The 17,066-nt window shown below is 41.4% G+C and overlaps 1 protein-coding gene across 4 annotated transcripts in view; it reads left to right on the forward strand.

Moving 5' to 3' along the window:
* The window catches only part of VPS35L (VPS35 endosomal protein sorting factor like), a 143,579-nt gene that overhangs the window by 65,682 nt on the left and 60,831 nt on the right, over positions 1–17,066 (forward strand). For all 4 annotated transcript variants that reach the window (XR_003549098.1, XM_027771090.1, XM_027771088.1 and 1 more), the window contains exons 15-21: positions 2,254–2,300; positions 3,565–3,676; positions 4,195–4,311; positions 6,855–6,908; positions 8,126–8,206; positions 14,345–14,407; positions 16,470–16,555. Coding sequence is in view for 3 of the 4 variants with exons in the window: in XM_027771090.1 (XP_027626891.1) it covers positions 2,254–2,300; positions 3,565–3,676; positions 4,195–4,311; positions 6,855–6,908; positions 8,126–8,206; positions 14,345–14,407; positions 16,470–16,555 (560 nt within the window). In the remaining variant the exon portion in view is untranslated. The remainder of the gene's footprint in view (positions 1–2,253; positions 2,301–3,564; positions 3,677–4,194; positions 4,312–6,854; positions 6,909–8,125; positions 8,207–14,344; positions 14,408–16,469; positions 16,556–17,066) is intronic.

Consider the following 17,066-nt stretch of genomic DNA (forward strand, 5'->3'; position numbering starts at 1 on the left):
CACGAGTGACACAGCTTGAAAGAGTGGAATTGTACTAAAGAATAAAGAAGACTTTGAATGTTTTTACTTTTGTGGCCAAATACAAATAAGATTGAGGTACAAATTTCATTTCCACCACTTATGTGGTTTAATTTATCTGAGCTTTGACTTCCTCATATGTAAAATGGGGACAGTGTTACATGGGGCCTCACAGGGCTGACTTGAGGAGTAGAGGAGAAAAGGGAAGTAAAACCCTTAGCTCTGCACCTGGGACTGTGTTCAGTGTCCTGTTAATAGTCCTTTGTCTTAGGGTTGACCTTCCACAAACCACTGCCCTTAAAGGATACTTCTTCCATTGATTTTTTTAAACAACAGGAGCTCTTTTAAAGATTTGTAATTGTTTCAAGATAGCTTTAAAGCCATTAACAGTATTCCAATGAATAAAATATTAATTTCCTTTAAGGAAAAATGTGCTTTGAAATGTGTAGAGAGGAAACTTGGGGAGAGCAACACCTTGTCCATTTATTTCAAACTCCAAATTTGTAAAGAGCTAAAAGCTTTATTTAGGATCCTAGGAGTTGTGATCTGGGAAACACAGATTTGAGCATAACCAAAAGAGTGTTCTAGGAAGTTGAGCAGAAGAGTTTGCTTTTATAGACAGAGAAGGGCTGAAGAAAGCAGAAACACAGCACAACAAGTAGATTTGTCATTTCAATCCTTGTAAGCTCGGAGGCTCATTACTCTGACTCAGGGAGATCTAAATTTCCTGTTCTCAGTAAAGCTGGTCTTTTCTTCTTTTTTCTTTTTGAGAGATTTTTGCTATAGGGCATATGTGCTCGCTGGAGAGACAGATAAAAAGTGAAAAATCACCCTCCCCATAGGGGGATGGCAATCCCTTTCTCCTCCATTCTCCTCTTGGGATCTTGGGCACACATATACACCCACTCTTCATGAGGTTTATTTAAGCCACCAGGTCTGGGACTTGAACCGTGGTTGACTGTGGGAATCCAGCAATGTAACCATTACGCCATCCGCTGATCCCAAGATGGTCTGTTTTGGAATCTATCTGCTTCCTTAAAGTTGTGATTTGCTCATGTGGCATCTTTAGCGTGAATGATTCCATTTTGATTTGGTCTGTTGGGGCCTAGAGTAGGAGCTTAGTCTGAAACTATGGCCTCCTATAATTTTTATTTGATGGCTTTTGATGCCAGCCCATCCAGGTTTTATTCTGGCTGCTGTCAGTATCCATGGGACCTTGTGCAAAGCACCTAAGTGTTCCTTGGCTCATCTGTGAAATGGGAGGATAGAACACCTGCTTTGGAGTGGTTCGGAGAGGTGAGACCACTAAGCCTTGGCCCAAAGTTTGCTGTGTCAACCTAAGAAGGAAGGCTCTGGCACAGAAAGTAAACCGGAAATAGTTTATTTGAGCCAAAAGCTTAGGAATCATCCTAAACCAATTCCTGCCTGGAAAAGTGCACATCCAGTTGACTGCCAAGCGGGCTTGTTTATATAACGAGGAGAGCAAGAAGGGGGACATTATGAGCCATCAAGGGTTCACATTGACCCGCTTAGAATAACGCAGGCAGCTGATTGGCTCTACATTATTTTTTACATCATGCATTCTGGAAGCATTGCTGTGAAGAAAGGGTGGGGGCTACACTGTAGACCTGTAACTTCCCTATAAATTAAAACATGCCTTCTAGGAGGTAACCCAGGCTTCAGCTCATGCTTTTGGGAATTTAAGGACCTCAGGTTTTATGCATTGTTCTGAACTGCTTTTGTTTCTTAGTTGCTTGTATTACTAAGCACACCATGGGCATCTTACGAAACAGGGAAAATGGGGTTGGGTATCAGAGGAGAGCTGGAAAGCAATGTCTTGCTCTTCCCATTGGTACCCTGCAGTGCAGAAGGGTACTCTTTGTCATCCAACAGTAACCTCGCAGATAGAGTAGGGCCACTTTTGTCCTCCATGTAAGGAAGGGGAGACCCAGGCTCAGCCAAGTCAAGTGACTTGCCCAAGGTCTTGCTGTTGGTCACTGGTGAGGCTGGATTTGAACCCAAATGTGCGGACATGAGGGCCACAACCCTTATCCATTGTACCAAGTGCCAAGAAAGCAATTTTTTTGTTCTATCCTTACCTTTCTTTTCCCTATCAGGTGCTAAGAATTTTGTGAGTATTTGGTTACATTTTAGACTATTCCTTTGGAAATCTCTTAGAAATATTATTTTAAACCCTCTAACCTTATTTTTTTTAATTATTTTTTAACTTATTAGGCTCTGCTGACTGAGATGATGGAGAGATGTAAGAAACTAGGAAACAAGTAGGTATTTTAAGATTCATAAAGCATGAGTTTGAACATGAACTTGGCTGTCCCTTTGAGCTTGGCAAGCTTTTGTGGATAAGAGAGCTGGCAGAGGGGCTGAGTAACCAGTAGAGAGGCTCTCCCCACTGGAGTCCAGTTTCCTGGCCTCAGATCTTGGCTCCATTCTGTCTCATCTCTGTGACCTTGGTCTACTTACTCGATCTCACTGTGCCTCAGTCTCCTCATCTGTAAATTAGCCCTACCACTTAGCACAGTCTTTTCCACGTGGGGTGCTAAGTGGTAGGGCCAAGATGAACTTGATCTTTCTGTCTTCTGGTCATCTGAGGTTCGCTGTGCTCTCCTTTCAGTGGTAGATATATAAGCAGCCTTGGGGCCGGCAGATGGCATGGTGGTTGAGGTCGCTGGACTCCCACATGACCTACTGCAGTTTGATTCCTGGACCTGGTGACTTAGTTTCTCACTCCCCCCCACCCCACTCTGTCCCTCTCTGGTCAAAATAAAATAAGTAAATAAATTCAGTTACATAAAATAATTATGTTTTAAAAAAAGATATATAAGCAACCTTGAATGGGTTTTTCCCCCATTATGTTCTTAGTGCCTCAAACATAAGATCTCTTTGACAAGAGATGTGGATATGTATGAGTACCATGGGTCAAAAGTGTTACTTAATGTTTATTTTATTAATGCACTGGCCAATTTAACGCTAGCTTTTCCTTTTTTTTTTTTCTTTGTAAGAGGTTTTTCCTATAGGCCGCGTGTGCTCGCCAGACACCCAGAGACAGACAAAGAGATAGAAAGCGAGAAATCATCCCCTGGGGGGGTGGCCACGCTGCAATCCCTTCTCCTCCATTCTCTTCTTGGAATCTTGGGCACGCACACATACGTGCCCAGCATGAGTTTTAAGCCACCGGGTCCAGGATGTGAACCACGGTCAACTACATGGGAGTTCAGTGACATAGCCATTACACTAACTGCTGGGCCCAGCTTTTCCTATTTAAATGGATTGGATTGCTCGCTAATGTACTTGTCCATCCACTGTACACCCATTCATCTAGTTAATTCAACATGTATCGCACCCCAGAAATGTATAGAACAGTATATTAGTTTCTAGAGATTGCATTTTTACTCTAGCTTTTTTTTTTTTTTTCAACCTGACCATCAAACGGCTGTCCATCATCTTTCCTGGCAGTATACATCCTGAAATTAAAGCAACTTTCATTAAGAGGAACCTCAGCTGACTTGGAACATTTGTGTCTTGCAGTGCCTTGCTGCTGAATTCCGTAATGTCAGCTTTCCGGGCAGAGTTCATTGCCACGAGGTCTATGGATTTCATCGGCATGATTAAAGAGTGCGATGAGTCTGGCTTCCCCAAGGTAGGCTCTTGACTTAATGCTCAGCGGGAGAACAAATAGGCAGTGTCTATCTGATAGCACTCGAGGGAGAGAGTCCAGTGTCCTGGCACCGAGAGCCAGCAGGAAAACAAGCAAACTCTCTGTTTCTGATGGACATGATGGAAGATGAGTTAGAGATTGGGATTGTTGGACACACAGTAATTACTGCGTGTCGGGCCCCTGTGAGTCTTAAATCTACCAAATTAGCTTGCTACCAAGTAGTTAGGAAAACTTTGGTCTTAGATCTTTAAAAATATATTTTCATTCATTATTGAAAACTTAGTGCAACAGAATCTTATGGCCCACAAATGAGACCAAACCACGGGACCAGCTCTTTAAGTTTTTCAGTCTAACTCACACGGTCCTAGGGTAGTGCTTCAGAAAGGGTTGTTGGAAGATTAGCCCTGAGAAGAAATAAGTGTCACAACCTTTTCTCTCTTTTTCTCAAATTACTTTGATTTTAAATCTCCAGTAACATAATAATTTGATATTTTTCCCAGCATCTCCTTTTTCGCTCATTGGGATTAAACTTGGCCTTGGCTGATCCTCCTGAGAGTGATCGACTTCAGATTCTCAATGAAGCTTGGAAAGTTATCACTAAATTAAAGAATCCACAGGTGGGTGACCATTTAGACTTTAGGTCAATGGCTTTTTGTCTATATGGTGCAGTATTATATGTTCTTCTCTCTTAAAAATTTACGTTTTAACTAACTATACCTCTTCTTGAAAAGAAGTGTTTCTTTTCATTGTGTTATCTGTTTATCTTTAATGGAGAACTAATAGCTTTATAGGTATATTTCTTTGATTTTTGTATCTCAATTCTTTAAGCCTCAAGATGCACTAAAAGTATAAAAATGCTAATACGTGAAACTCTAAGAGCATCTAACTTAAAAAAGGGCATCCAAAATGCAAGTATAAATGTAGTTTTTGAATTTGAGCATACTAATTTGGTAGATTGTTTCTTAATGGAAGATGAGCAGTTCAGCCAGTAATCAGCAGAACGGTTTCTGGTTTCTGGCTCTCGAATGGCATTAGTGGAAGCCTCCCTACTACACAAGGTGTCGGAAGTCTTGGGCTGATAGACTGGCTGTTGTGCAAGTGATGGTGCCATCAAGTTGTCTGTTGAGTTTCTTGTCAAACTGTCCATTTAGGCAATTTGCCAACACTGATTTAGCTCCCACTGGGGAGAAAAGGTATTGCTTCCACGACCACAGAAGCCCCTGGACTAACTTCATCACATCCTTCCCTGGCTCTCTCTCTCTCTCTCTCTTTTTTTTTTTTTAATCTTTTTGAGGCATTATTTATTTATTATTTTTCAATTCAACCGGAGAGAGGCAGAGAGAAGAAAAGAAGGAGAGTGAGAAAGCAAACCACCAGGTCTGGTACTTGAACCACAGTTGGCCATGTGGGATTCTAGTGCCTTAACCATCATGCCACCTGCTGGCCTGTTATTTCAGGTTTTTTGCTATAGGTACAAAAACCTTGCTAGAGAGAGACAAAGAAAGAGAGAGAAAGTGAGAAATTGTTCCCAGGGGTGATGACCATGCTACAATCCCTTCTCCATTTTCCTCTCATTATTTTGGGCACATACACACACATGTCCTGTGTTATTTTTCTGTCTTTCTTTCTTTTTCTTTGAGAGATTTTTGCTATAGGGTGCATGCGCTCACCAGAGAGACAGAAAGTGAGAAGTCTCCTACCAGTGGAGATGGCCACACTGCAATTTCTTCTCCTTCATCCTCCTCAGAATTTTGGGCTTGCATGCATACGTACCCAGTGTGAGTTTCAAGCTACTGGGTCTGGTTCTTTTTTTTGGAGAGGTTTTTGCTATAGGGCGTGTGCGCTCGCCAGACAGACAGAGAGAGACATAGAGACAGAAAGCGAGAAATCACCCCCCAGAGGGGATGGTCACGCCGCAATCCCTTCTCCTCCATTCTCCTCTCGGGATCTTGGGCACACACGCACACGCGCCCAGCGTGAGTTTAAGCCACCGAGTCCGGGACGCGAACCTCGGTCGACTACGTGGGAGTCCAGCGACATAGCCATTACGCTAACTGCTGGTTCCCACTGGGTCTGGTTCTTAAACCGTGGTTGACCATGTAGGAATCTAGCACCTTAACCACCACACCACCTGCTGGTCCTATTCCTGTGTGATTTTTTGAGTCACTGGATCCAAGACTCAAACTGTGGTTGGCCATGTGGGAATCCAGCACTTTAACCACCACGTCACCTGCTGGCCCCTGCTTTTCACAAAACACACACATTGCCTCTCTGTAGGACAAATTCATTCATTCATTCTTTTTTCTTTTTTAATTATTTATTTAAATTTATTTATCATTATTATCATTGTTATTTTTTTAAATTTACTTTAGAGCATATGCACTCACTAGATAGAGAGAGAGAGAGAGAGAGAGAGGAAGTAAGCCCCCAGGACAGGGACCTGAACCATGGTTAGCCATGTGGGAGCCCAGCGCCTTAATCACCATGCCACATGCTGGCCCAAATGATTTCATTTTTCTTTTAAAGGAGACAAGCCTCTCTTTTTTCCGAACGTGTGAAAATCACATTTTTAAAAAGTTTCTTTCATGAGAGTGAAAGAATAGAAGCATTCTCGCCAGGGTCTCGTGGTGCAATTTCTCCCAGCTCTCAGTTTTTCAAGACCATGAGCACATGTGCCAGCATAGACAGGTCACCTAGGAACTGAACCTGTGATCTTCCATGTGATTTAGCCTTGCTTGAGCAGCACATTACCATCCCAGATCACATTGTAAGCAAAACTTGAGTCTTCAGCCAGATCCGCCACTGGTTTTTCTGCTGAGGTGTGAGTGCACCCCACAGTTATCTGGAAAGTTGATGCCCTTGTATTCTTCCAGTTCGGTGATTGTGATAGAGCTTCCCAGTTCCATTTCGGCCCAAGGAACAATCTGGAACAAAAGTCTGATTAGCTTTAGGCAGCTTATGTTTTTTTTATAGCTTGCCTCTCCTGGTAAAATGTTATCAGTGGCCCAGAACTTTATGCAGAGGAACCTCATCTGTGTTTCTTACCACTTGGGAACTCTCACTGTCAAAGCCCTTGTAGGGATTTGTACATGATGACCTTTTGCCATCAGGTTAACCATGCTGTCTTTATCGTTAAGACATTTTTACCTTTTCTTTGCAGGACTACATTAATTGCGCCGAAGTGTGGGTAGAATACACCTGCAAACATTTCACGGTATGTTTGGCTGTGAGCTTGTTTCTGAATTAGATTTTATTTCATGTTTATAATAGTGAATGAGTCCAGATAAGACGTTTTACAGTGATCATTGTTCTTATTTATAAAACTGCATTACATACTAAAGTGTTAATGGAGCATGAATTATATGCTTTAATAAAAGTATCCCATGCTCACATATAAACTTGAGAAATGTGCATTATTTAAAACCAAGCAGGTTTTTTTTAGGACAACATAGATGCTTATATACTAAAGCACATTGTGACTTTCTATGAGAATTTAATAAGTGGCATTTCCTAAGTATAATTTATTTGTGTGTATTTTTTTTTCCTAAGCAAAAGAAGATGCTTCTTTCACTGAGCACAGGCTAGAGCCATAGTTTGGGAAATACTGAGCCTGTCAAAGAGTAGAGACTTTAGACACAACCGAGTGGTTTCAGATCCTACTGTCAGAGTTCTTTGCTTATTTTAATCAACTTTTAGAAATCGAAGTATAGTATTGCTGTGTTATGAATGATTTTGTCCACACTTCTCTTTGCCCCACCAAAATTTGTATGTTGAAACCTAATCCCCAGTGTGATGGTATTAAGAGGTGGAGCCTTTGGGAGCTGATTAGATCATGGTGGGATTGGTACCTCATGAATGGAATTGGTGACTTTATTAAAGAGGCCAAGGAAGTTTGTGTACCCTTTCCACCTGGGAGAAGTGGGCCAACACCAGACACTGCATCTGCTGGTGCCTTGATCCCAGACTTCCATTCTTTGCTCTTGGGCTGTGTAAAAGCAGGCACTGGGTTGTAGTTGGCTAACCCCTGCTATAGGTGATGAAAGTGAACAGGAGCAATTAGGTCAGATGGCTTGTAAGGGGCCAGTCTGCTCTTCCCATAAGGCCTCCTACACTCTCTGCCTATGGGAGGGGCCTGGGACAGAAACACAGAAATTAGCACAGCAGGCTTTAGTACCACTTAGGAGAAGCAGAGGCTGTGAAAGGCTCCAGAACCTTTGAAAACAAGTGTCGAGTCCTGACTTGGTACAGATGAAGCCAAGTTTAGGGCAGTGAATCCTAGACCAGAGGATATTTCTTTGTATTACTTTCAGCCGACTATCCGAAACTTTCCTGAAGATGTGTGTGATATTCTGAACGTTAGTCCTTTCCCCTTGGAAAATGGTCAGTGATTGCCATTGAGTGATTCAGTTCTGATTTATTTTCCCCACTTAGAAACGAGAGGTGAATACCGTTTTGGCAGATGTCATCAAGCACATGACACCAGATCGTGCATTTGAAGATTCTTACCCTCAGGTAATAGGTTTGCCTTTCTCAGTCTGACACTTTAAAAACTGTCCTTGGCCAGCTGGTGGTATGGTGGTTAAGGCAACTGGATCCCACGTGGCTGACTATGAATTTCAAGTCCTGGACCTGGAGGCTTGAGAAACATACTGGGTGCGTGTTTGTGTGTGCACAGAATCCTGAAAGGAGGGAGAAATGGAGAAGGGATTACAGTGAGACCATTACCTATAGGGGTTGCTCTGTCTCTGTCTGTCTATCTCTCTCTCTCTCTCTCTCTCTCTGTCCCTACTCCCTGCAAGCGCACGCACCTTTGGTAAATTAAAAAAATAAAAAACTTTGCTCTTTTCAATTAAATAGTCATGTTGCATGGGTCAAACCATGAAGTCTGATAATTCTGTGTTTGAATCCTAGCTCTGCCATGTGCTCCCTAATCAGTTTCTAAACCTTATTCTGCTTCTGTTTCCTCACCTGTAAAGTGGGGATCATAGTTCTACCCTCAGAGTTGTCGCAAGGATTTGCTGAAATGCAGTATAAGAAGGTCTACCCCTCTCCCTCTACTTGCAGGTATCGCATTTTCAATGACCCCTCTGGAGGATAGCTGTCTATAGCAGAGATAGAGTAATTGGGAGAGGGGGAAAGGGCTGAGGGTCAAACATAGGACAAAAAACATATTTATATGTATGAAAGTAGAAATGGAACAGTATTGGTGACGACATGCTTGATTGAGACACTATGCAGTTTATCCTAGATGGGAAACTACACTTGGTGTGTTGTGATGATACTCAGGGAATGAGTGTTAGGCAATATAATTTAATATAAAAAAAAAATAATAATAAGCAGGAGGAAAAAAAAATGCACATTTGATGACTGAAGAGAGGTGTATGGACACAACTGGGGACTACTTTATAGTATGTGCATTCTACTCCCTGGGGTTTATGCCTAGGATCAGATTTGGATACATGTGTAAGGATATGTCAGCTGTGCTAGCTAGTGGATATACTTAGACTAATTGAGTTCATTGGTAGAACAATTGAATGGGGGGGGCGGAAGGCATTGAGGACAATCATGAATGTCAGGGACAATGGAGGAGGAAGATGGGACATGGCAGAGGGTGGGGATGGGGAACCTAGGATGGCAAAACAAAAGGCAAGGTATGCAGGACAGACACAGCCGCTGAGCACATGATAAATGCTGAATAAGCAATTGTCACTGTTAAGTAAGGTGCCTATGTTACTGTGTTAATTAATATTTTTTTTTTCTTGGAGAGGTTTTTGCTATAAGGGCGCGTGCGCTCACCAGAAAAAGAGAGACAGAGAGACAGAAAGTGAGAAATCACCCCCCAGGGGGGATGGCCACGCCATAATCCTTTCTCCTCCATTCTCATCTCGGGATCTTGGGCATGCACGCACATGTGCCTGGCGTGAGTTCAAGCCACCAGGTCTGGGACTTGAATAGTGGTCAGCTACATGGGAGTTCAGCGACATAGCCATTATGCTAACTGCTGGTCCCTGTTAATTAACTTTAATTTAAAAATAAATGTAAGCTTATTGGAAAGTTGAAAGACTGGCTCAAAGAACTTGCATTATTCTTTGCCCAGATTCATTAACTGTTAACATTTTACCACATTTGCTTGATTGTTGCTATTGCATGTGCACAGATACACTTATGTGCACTCACATATGTATGTACATTTTTTTCTGAATTACTTGAGAATGAGTTGCTACTTCATGCCACATATTTGCCTCTAAAAAGTTTGATAAATATTTCCTAAGATTAAGGGCACCCTTGTCCATAACTGTGGTCTGTTACCAACTTCTGGGACTCTAACGTTAGTGTATTACTGTTTGGTACTCTACAGGTCATGCCCTGCGTTTGTCAGTTGACTCCATGTCCTTTGTGATAGGGTATTCTTTTTTTTTTTCCCTCTCCAGTCTAGATTCTAGTTTAAGATCACTTATTATAAAGTAACTCTGTCCCTCTCTGGTCAAAATTTTTAAAATATAAAATAAAATCAATAAATGAAGTTAAATAAAAAAAAGGAGGCCAGCAGGTAGCGTGGTGATTAAGGGCACCGGACTCTCACATGGGCAACCACGGTTCAATTCCTGGACCTGGTGGCTTGCTTTCTCACTTTCCTTCTTTCTCTCTCTCTCTCTCTCTGTTCCTCTCTGATCAAAACTTTAAAAATATAAAATAAATAAATAAAGTTAAATAAAAACAAAAGTTACTCTGACCTAATTTAAGATTTTCTCTTTTCATATAATAATATCATTTTCTGCTATCATCACATTAGTTTGATTTTGAACTTCACTCAGTATAAGGCATTTAGTTAAATATTTTTGTAAAATTTTAGAATACTTATATTTTACTAGTTCAATTATTTTTCACCGTTCACTAATTAAAACGGTTCATCTTTACAATTTATTGAGCAGCCACTTACCACATACATTTTTCTAGTTGTGATGAAAGCAGTACGTGGTACATGTCACAGCTGAAGCCCCGTAAATAAATGTCACTGAAGGAGTAAAGTGTTAGAAGAGATGATTTGTACCCCTGTGGATTTTCAAGACTGTTGTTCATTAGAATTTTTATTGAGGACTGTGTACTAAGACCTGGACTGTTCAGGACTTGGTTAATGGAAAACTTCAAATAGCATAATTTTGAGGCAGTTCATTGAGGGATGGGACCTGTACTAGACTATCAGTCTGTCATATCCAAAGTAACTTATAAAAGATGCTCTGGGGTCAGCCAGCATTCAGGATAGCCATCTGTATGGGAGTGAGCTGCATGGACGAAGGGAAGTCATGGCAAGGAAGGTAAAATTGACCATCTGCTGGTCCCAACCATCGCTGGACTGCCACATGGCCTACCACAGTTTGAGCCCTGTACCCACAACCTTGAATCTCATGCTGGGCACATGTGCATGCGTGCCCAAAATTCCAAGAGGAGAATGGAGGAGATAGGATTGTGGGGGGTGAGTTCTTGCTTTCCGACAAGCACATGTGTCCTATAGCAAAAATCTCTTAAAAAAAAATATTGCCTCGGTCCATGGAGACTTGGTCTGGAGTAGAGAAGTATAAGATGAGTCCTGAACATTTTGTGTGTGTGTGCCGTACATTAAGGAAGTGATAGGGCTGGCAAGTGGCATGGTGGTTAAAGGCGCTGGACTCCCACATGGCCGACCACGGTTCAAGTCTCGGACCTGGTGACTTGCTTTCTCACTTCCTGTCTCTCTCTCTCTCTCTGATCAAACTGGATAATAATAATAAATAAAGTTAAAGTTAAAAAAAAATTCTTTAAAAAAAAAGGAAGTGGTAAAAAAAAAACTGATGGAAACACATGAAAAGGGTCCAGGAGCAACTCAAAAGTGACTCTCACAGGCTCCCAATTTGAGCAGAGAAATTCAGACAGTAATGGGTCATCACCCATAGAATACAGTAGGATTCTAGAAGACTTCCTTTATGGTGAGCAGGTAAGTAGGTACACGAGGCGAAAAGTGGACAGGGGGTGCCAATTAAGGAATGTGGAGCAAATGGTAGAGATGGAAAATCACCAGTTTGCAGTAGTCACAGTAAAGACTAATCATCTACCTTCAGGCAAAAATGATCAATCTGGAGGTGGTGGGGGGCTCACAAGGAGCAGGATGTTTGCTTATCTCAAAGGATCGTTCTCTAGAACAGATATTAAATTGCAAGGGGAAAATAGTGCCTGTACAGCAGGGAAATTGCAGTCATTGACCAGCTAATCAGAATTCATAATCACCAGTGAGGAACAGAGCCTGCATGCGCCTCAGACGCAGTACCCTGGGAAAGTCACTGCACCTATGAACTGCTGAACGTGGTTCCCGACCAGCTCCTGGATGGAAGGGAGGAACAAATAATTCCATAAAGGACTTTTTCAGATAATGGATAAGATTAGAATATGGAAAAAAGATGAAAGTGTTTTCATTATACCAATATTAACTTTCTTGAATTTGCCAACAGCAAAGTGGAGATGTCAGAATATAATTATTTGTAGGAAATACAAAATGAAGTATTAAGGGTTGAGGGACATGATTCATAGTCTGCTCTCATATGGTTCAGGAGAAATAGTGTGCCTTACATAGAATAAAAAAGTAATTTAAAGTATTCTTAAAAAAAATATGAGCTATCTATACTCTATGTTCTATTCTATCAATTTTTCTGCAAGTTTGACATTATTTCCCCCCAAAATGCACAGTCTGTGTGTTTATGAATTCTGCTACTAGATGGATGGATGGATAGATGAGGAAATAAAACAAATGTAACAAAATGTAAGCTTTTATAGAGCTAAGTAGTTGTGTATTTGGCTGTGTGTTGTATAGTCTTTTCAGTTTTCTTTATGCTTGAGCATTTTCGTAATGGAATATTGAAGGAAATAACCTATCTTTTTAAGATTAGAGTTTATGGATAACTACTTAAATATTTTAAAAATGTTCTGAAAGAATTAGTTGCCTGTGTTTCAGAAGCTATTTTAAGACAATACTGCAGTATCTTCTAATCTTCTGCTTTGAAGCATTGTTTGTCATGAAGTTTGGAAGTTCTTTATTAATCTTTTGCTTCACTGATCTAGTAAGCTGCTGAATTATGAAATGGGCTTGTACTTCACATTCTCTGGTTTTAGAACATGAAAGATTTCCTTTGTAATGATTTAAACAGCAGCTTTTTAAATAATTATTTAATTTTATTTATTTATCCATTTATTTTTTAAATTTGACCAGAGACACACACACACACACACACACACACACACAGAGAGAGAGAGAGAGAGAGAGAAGGAAAGTGAGAAAGCAAGCCACCAGGTCCTAGACTCGAACTGTGGTCAGCCATGTGGGAGTGTCCAGCACCTTAACCACTATGCCACCTGCTGGTTCCCTAAACTGCAACTTTTTCATACAAAGTATTTAAGTGAACTTTTTCATAGCATCCAGGGCAGGGATATTCTAAAAATTCTAAAAAATATTTTCTTTAGAAATAGCATCTATTGGGTCATTGGGAGAGTCATGACACATTTTTGCATAGGAAAACATTAAAACAAACATGTCATGACTTTCCCGATGACCTAATACTTGGTTCTCTGGACCAAGGACCTACCAGTCCTTTCAGTGGGGACTGTGTGCATCTCAGGGTGAGGGGTGGTAACTGTCAGTACCTGGGCATTTCTGAGGTAGTCCTTACAGTCTGTGTCAACCTCCTCTGGTAATGTGGCCTTTGATCCCACTGGCAAACTCAGACCTAATTCTCTACACTGAAGTAATCAGTGTCAAGCCACAAAGGTCTCCGATAGAAGTTGGCCAACTATGACTCACAGGCGTAGGTGGCCTGCCAGCTGTATTTGTAAATAAAGTTTTATTGGCACATGGTCATGCCTATCATTTACGTCTTGGCCATACTGCTTTCACTCTACCATAGCAGCATTGAGTGATGGGATATAGGCCTTTCATAGGAAAGTGTGTTGGGATATAGGCCCTTCACAGGAAGTTTGCCCACCCTTGAGTATTAACAGTAGCTGACACGAAGGAGAGCTTTCCAAGGGCAAGTACTGCTCTAAGCACCTTACAGGAGCCATCCCATTTACTCCTTGAATGTCCTGCTTTGATCTTCATTTTGCAGATGAGGTCACTGAGGCTCAGACATCACTAGAGTAGGATGTACTGAGTGAGATAGACCAAGATAGGGCCTAAGCTAACCCTAATTCCCCATTCCTTGAACAATTCAGGCTTACCCTTTTAGATCATAATTGTAAGTTATGATAGTTACCTGGGCTGGAGCATGTGGTTAAGGCACTGGATGCCACATGGCTGACATTGGTTTTAGTCCCAGACCCAGTGGCGTGTGGGCACATGTGTGCATATTCCCAAAATTCCAAAAGAAATGGAGAAGGAATTGCAGAATGACCGTTTCTGCAGGGGGGTGCTTTCTCACTTTCTCATTCCCCTTTACCTTCTTTTCTCTCTCTTCCAACAGCCCCCGCCACCCTCTGCCCCATCCCACTCCCCTGGCTCTCTCTGCTAATGCACAGGCTCTCTAGCAAATTTTTTAAAAAATAAAAAAAAAAGGCAGTTGCCTTTGGGAAGAAATCGAAGTTTTATTAAGTAAGAAGTGTTTTTTGTTTGTTTGTTTTATTTTGCAGCTTCAGTTAATAATTAAGAAAGTTATTGCCCACTTCCATGATTTCTCAGTTCTTTTCTCAGTGGTAAGTCATATTTCCTAATTATTTTTGCAAGTCTGTATCTGGGTCAGAAGTTCTCTTGATGTCTCAGTCATTTTTTTCATGGCACTCTAGGCCAAAAGAATTATTCAGCAGTTCCTTTGATAAAGCAGTTGGGTCTGATCAACTCAGTAAGTATTTATGTCCTGACAACTTAAATAGCATTTGAAGAAATAATACAGCTTGAATGTCCCTTAGCTGAAATGATTACGACCAGAAACGTTTGGGATGTGAGGGTCTTTGGGGACTTTTGAACATTTTCATGTACATAATGAGATATTGTGGATGGCATCGAAGTCCGAACCTGAAATTTGTTTTTGTTTCCTATACACCTTAGACACATGCCTGAAGGGGATTATGCGATGCTTTAGTATCGCAGCATTTTAAGTGCAACCTCTCACATTGAAGTCAAGCATAGAATTTTCCATCAAAAAGCTGCACATTTTGGGGAACTAGCAGTTAGCGTAATGGCTATGTCTCTGGACTCCCACGTAGTCAACCGCGGTTCGTGTCCCGGACCCGGTGGCTTAAAACACACCAGGCGCGTGTGCATGCGCGCCCAAGATCCCGAGAGGAGAATGGAAGAGAAGGGATTGCGGCGTGACCATCCCCTCTGGGGGATGATTTCTCGCTTTCTCTCTCTCTGTCTCTGTCTGTCTGGCGAGCGCACGTGCCCTATAGCGAAAACCTCTCCCCCCCCCCAAAAAAAAAGCTGCACATTTTGGAGCATGACAGATTTTGGACTTTTGGATTAGGGTTGCTTGACAGGTGCACATAAACTGAAAGAAAAACATCACTTCTAGTTCATTTGTGACTTAGTAGTGGACACTACACAACTTCTCCACCTTTCATCAGATTGGTTGGGCCTCCTCGTCCTCAGTCCTCCTTCCATTCATTTTTACCTGGTGCTTCTTACCATGCATTCTAACGTCAAGATGATAAAATACATCAAGCTAGCGTTACCTCTGTTTGACAGACTTAGGATTTATTATGTTTCCCTCAAAATTTTAAAGTTTCCTATGCCAGGGGTCAACAGGTGGTTAAGGCACTGGATCCCACATGGCTTACTCTGTGATTCAAGTCACAGACCTGGCAGTTTGAAAAACATGCCACGTGTGTGTGCATGTGTGCCCAGATTGCTAAGAGGAGAATTGAGGAGAAAGAATTGTGGCATGGCTGTCCCCTCTATGGGGTGATTTCTCATGTTCCCTCTCTCTTTCTCTGTCTTTCTCTAGTGAACGCATGCACCCTACACCAAAAATCTTTTAAAAAGAAAAAAAAATCTTGTCACATTCTTTCAAGTTTACTAGAGTACAAGTAATTCTAGACTGTTTTCTGTGTAGAAACATTCTCTGTCCCTCCCATAGTTTTCCTCTTCCAGGTTCTGTTTATGTATAGTCATAGGATTGTAGGGGTGTGTGTGTGTGTGTGTGCGCGCGCGCACATGTGCACACAGACATGCCTTAAGTAATAGAAGGGAATATTAATATTAATTGAACAAAGACCATTCTGCAAACACATCACTGGACCTCTACATGCATTGTCTCACATTATTTTCACACCACCACTGGGAAGTAGGAGTTATTGTTCTGACAAAATCATTCTGGAAGAGGTGGAATAACTCGTGTAGGATCATATAGCCATAAGGTCAGGGTCAAAACTCAGGGTGGGCAGTTGAGGTTCAATACTACCCTTTGATCCACTCCACCTGAGCCTTCTTTCTCTGTGCATCATTATTAAAAAAGATTAGTCTGCCTTGCATTTTGGTACCTGGAAAAGTTTCTGGTCATCTATAGGCTGCCCCGATGATTCCCCAAAATGTGAACTGATCCCAGCACTAACCCCTGGGGCACATGTAAGTTGTTTCAGTAGTACCAGTTTTTAAAAATCCCAGTCCAATCCTCTCCCTGCATCCTGGGAAACTCTCCTCTGACTGCCACAGAGACAACTTTTCTGCTTTCTGACTTCCAAAGAAAAACTGGCCTGCAAATTCCTTCCTCCTAGTAACTTGAGTAAATTGCATGTAAAGTGCTTTCTTCATTTTTAGGAAAAATTTCTGCCGTTTCTGGACATGTTCCAAAAAGAGAGTGTGCGGGTAGAGGTTTGCAAATGCATCATGGAAGCCTTTATCAAGTGAGTATAAGTTGGTGTCTTCAGAAGCTTAGATTTCTGATGCCTTTGTGAAACTACTGTTAACAAAGCAGTTCATATACTGCGAGGCCTGGTGATGAGTACACATTGCACATGGAAAGCAACATTAGGAAGATCTCATTAAAAGCAACCATCTGCATAAAAGTTTGTAATAAGTGTTTAGGAAGACAAACAGTTGGGTTGTCAGGAAAAGTCATGACGTATTTTTTCCAGTTTTCTATGCAAAAAATGCATCATGACTTTTCCAACAGCCCAGTAGTAAGTATTAGAAAGCACCTGGCCAGCAGCTATATTTCACTTGAATGTTTTTAGGAGGAGCCATCTTTTGATGAGCTGTCTAGGGAACAACATTTTGAAGGATTAAGAAATAAAGGCATACTTATGAAGGCATCAGTGCTAGAGAGGTTTTCATTTTCAGCGATTAGATAAGTAGCTTATTTGTGATCAGGTTTCAAATTTAGTTCTTCATTTTGTTGATTAAGTTTATGTTTCC

This window comes from Tupaia chinensis, unplaced genomic scaffold, assembly GCF_000334495.1.
Source record: "Tupaia chinensis unplaced genomic scaffold, TupChi_1.0 Scaffold000182_1, whole genome shotgun sequence".
NCBI classification, from domain to species: domain Eukaryota; kingdom Metazoa; phylum Chordata; class Mammalia; order Scandentia; family Tupaiidae; genus Tupaia; species Tupaia belangeri.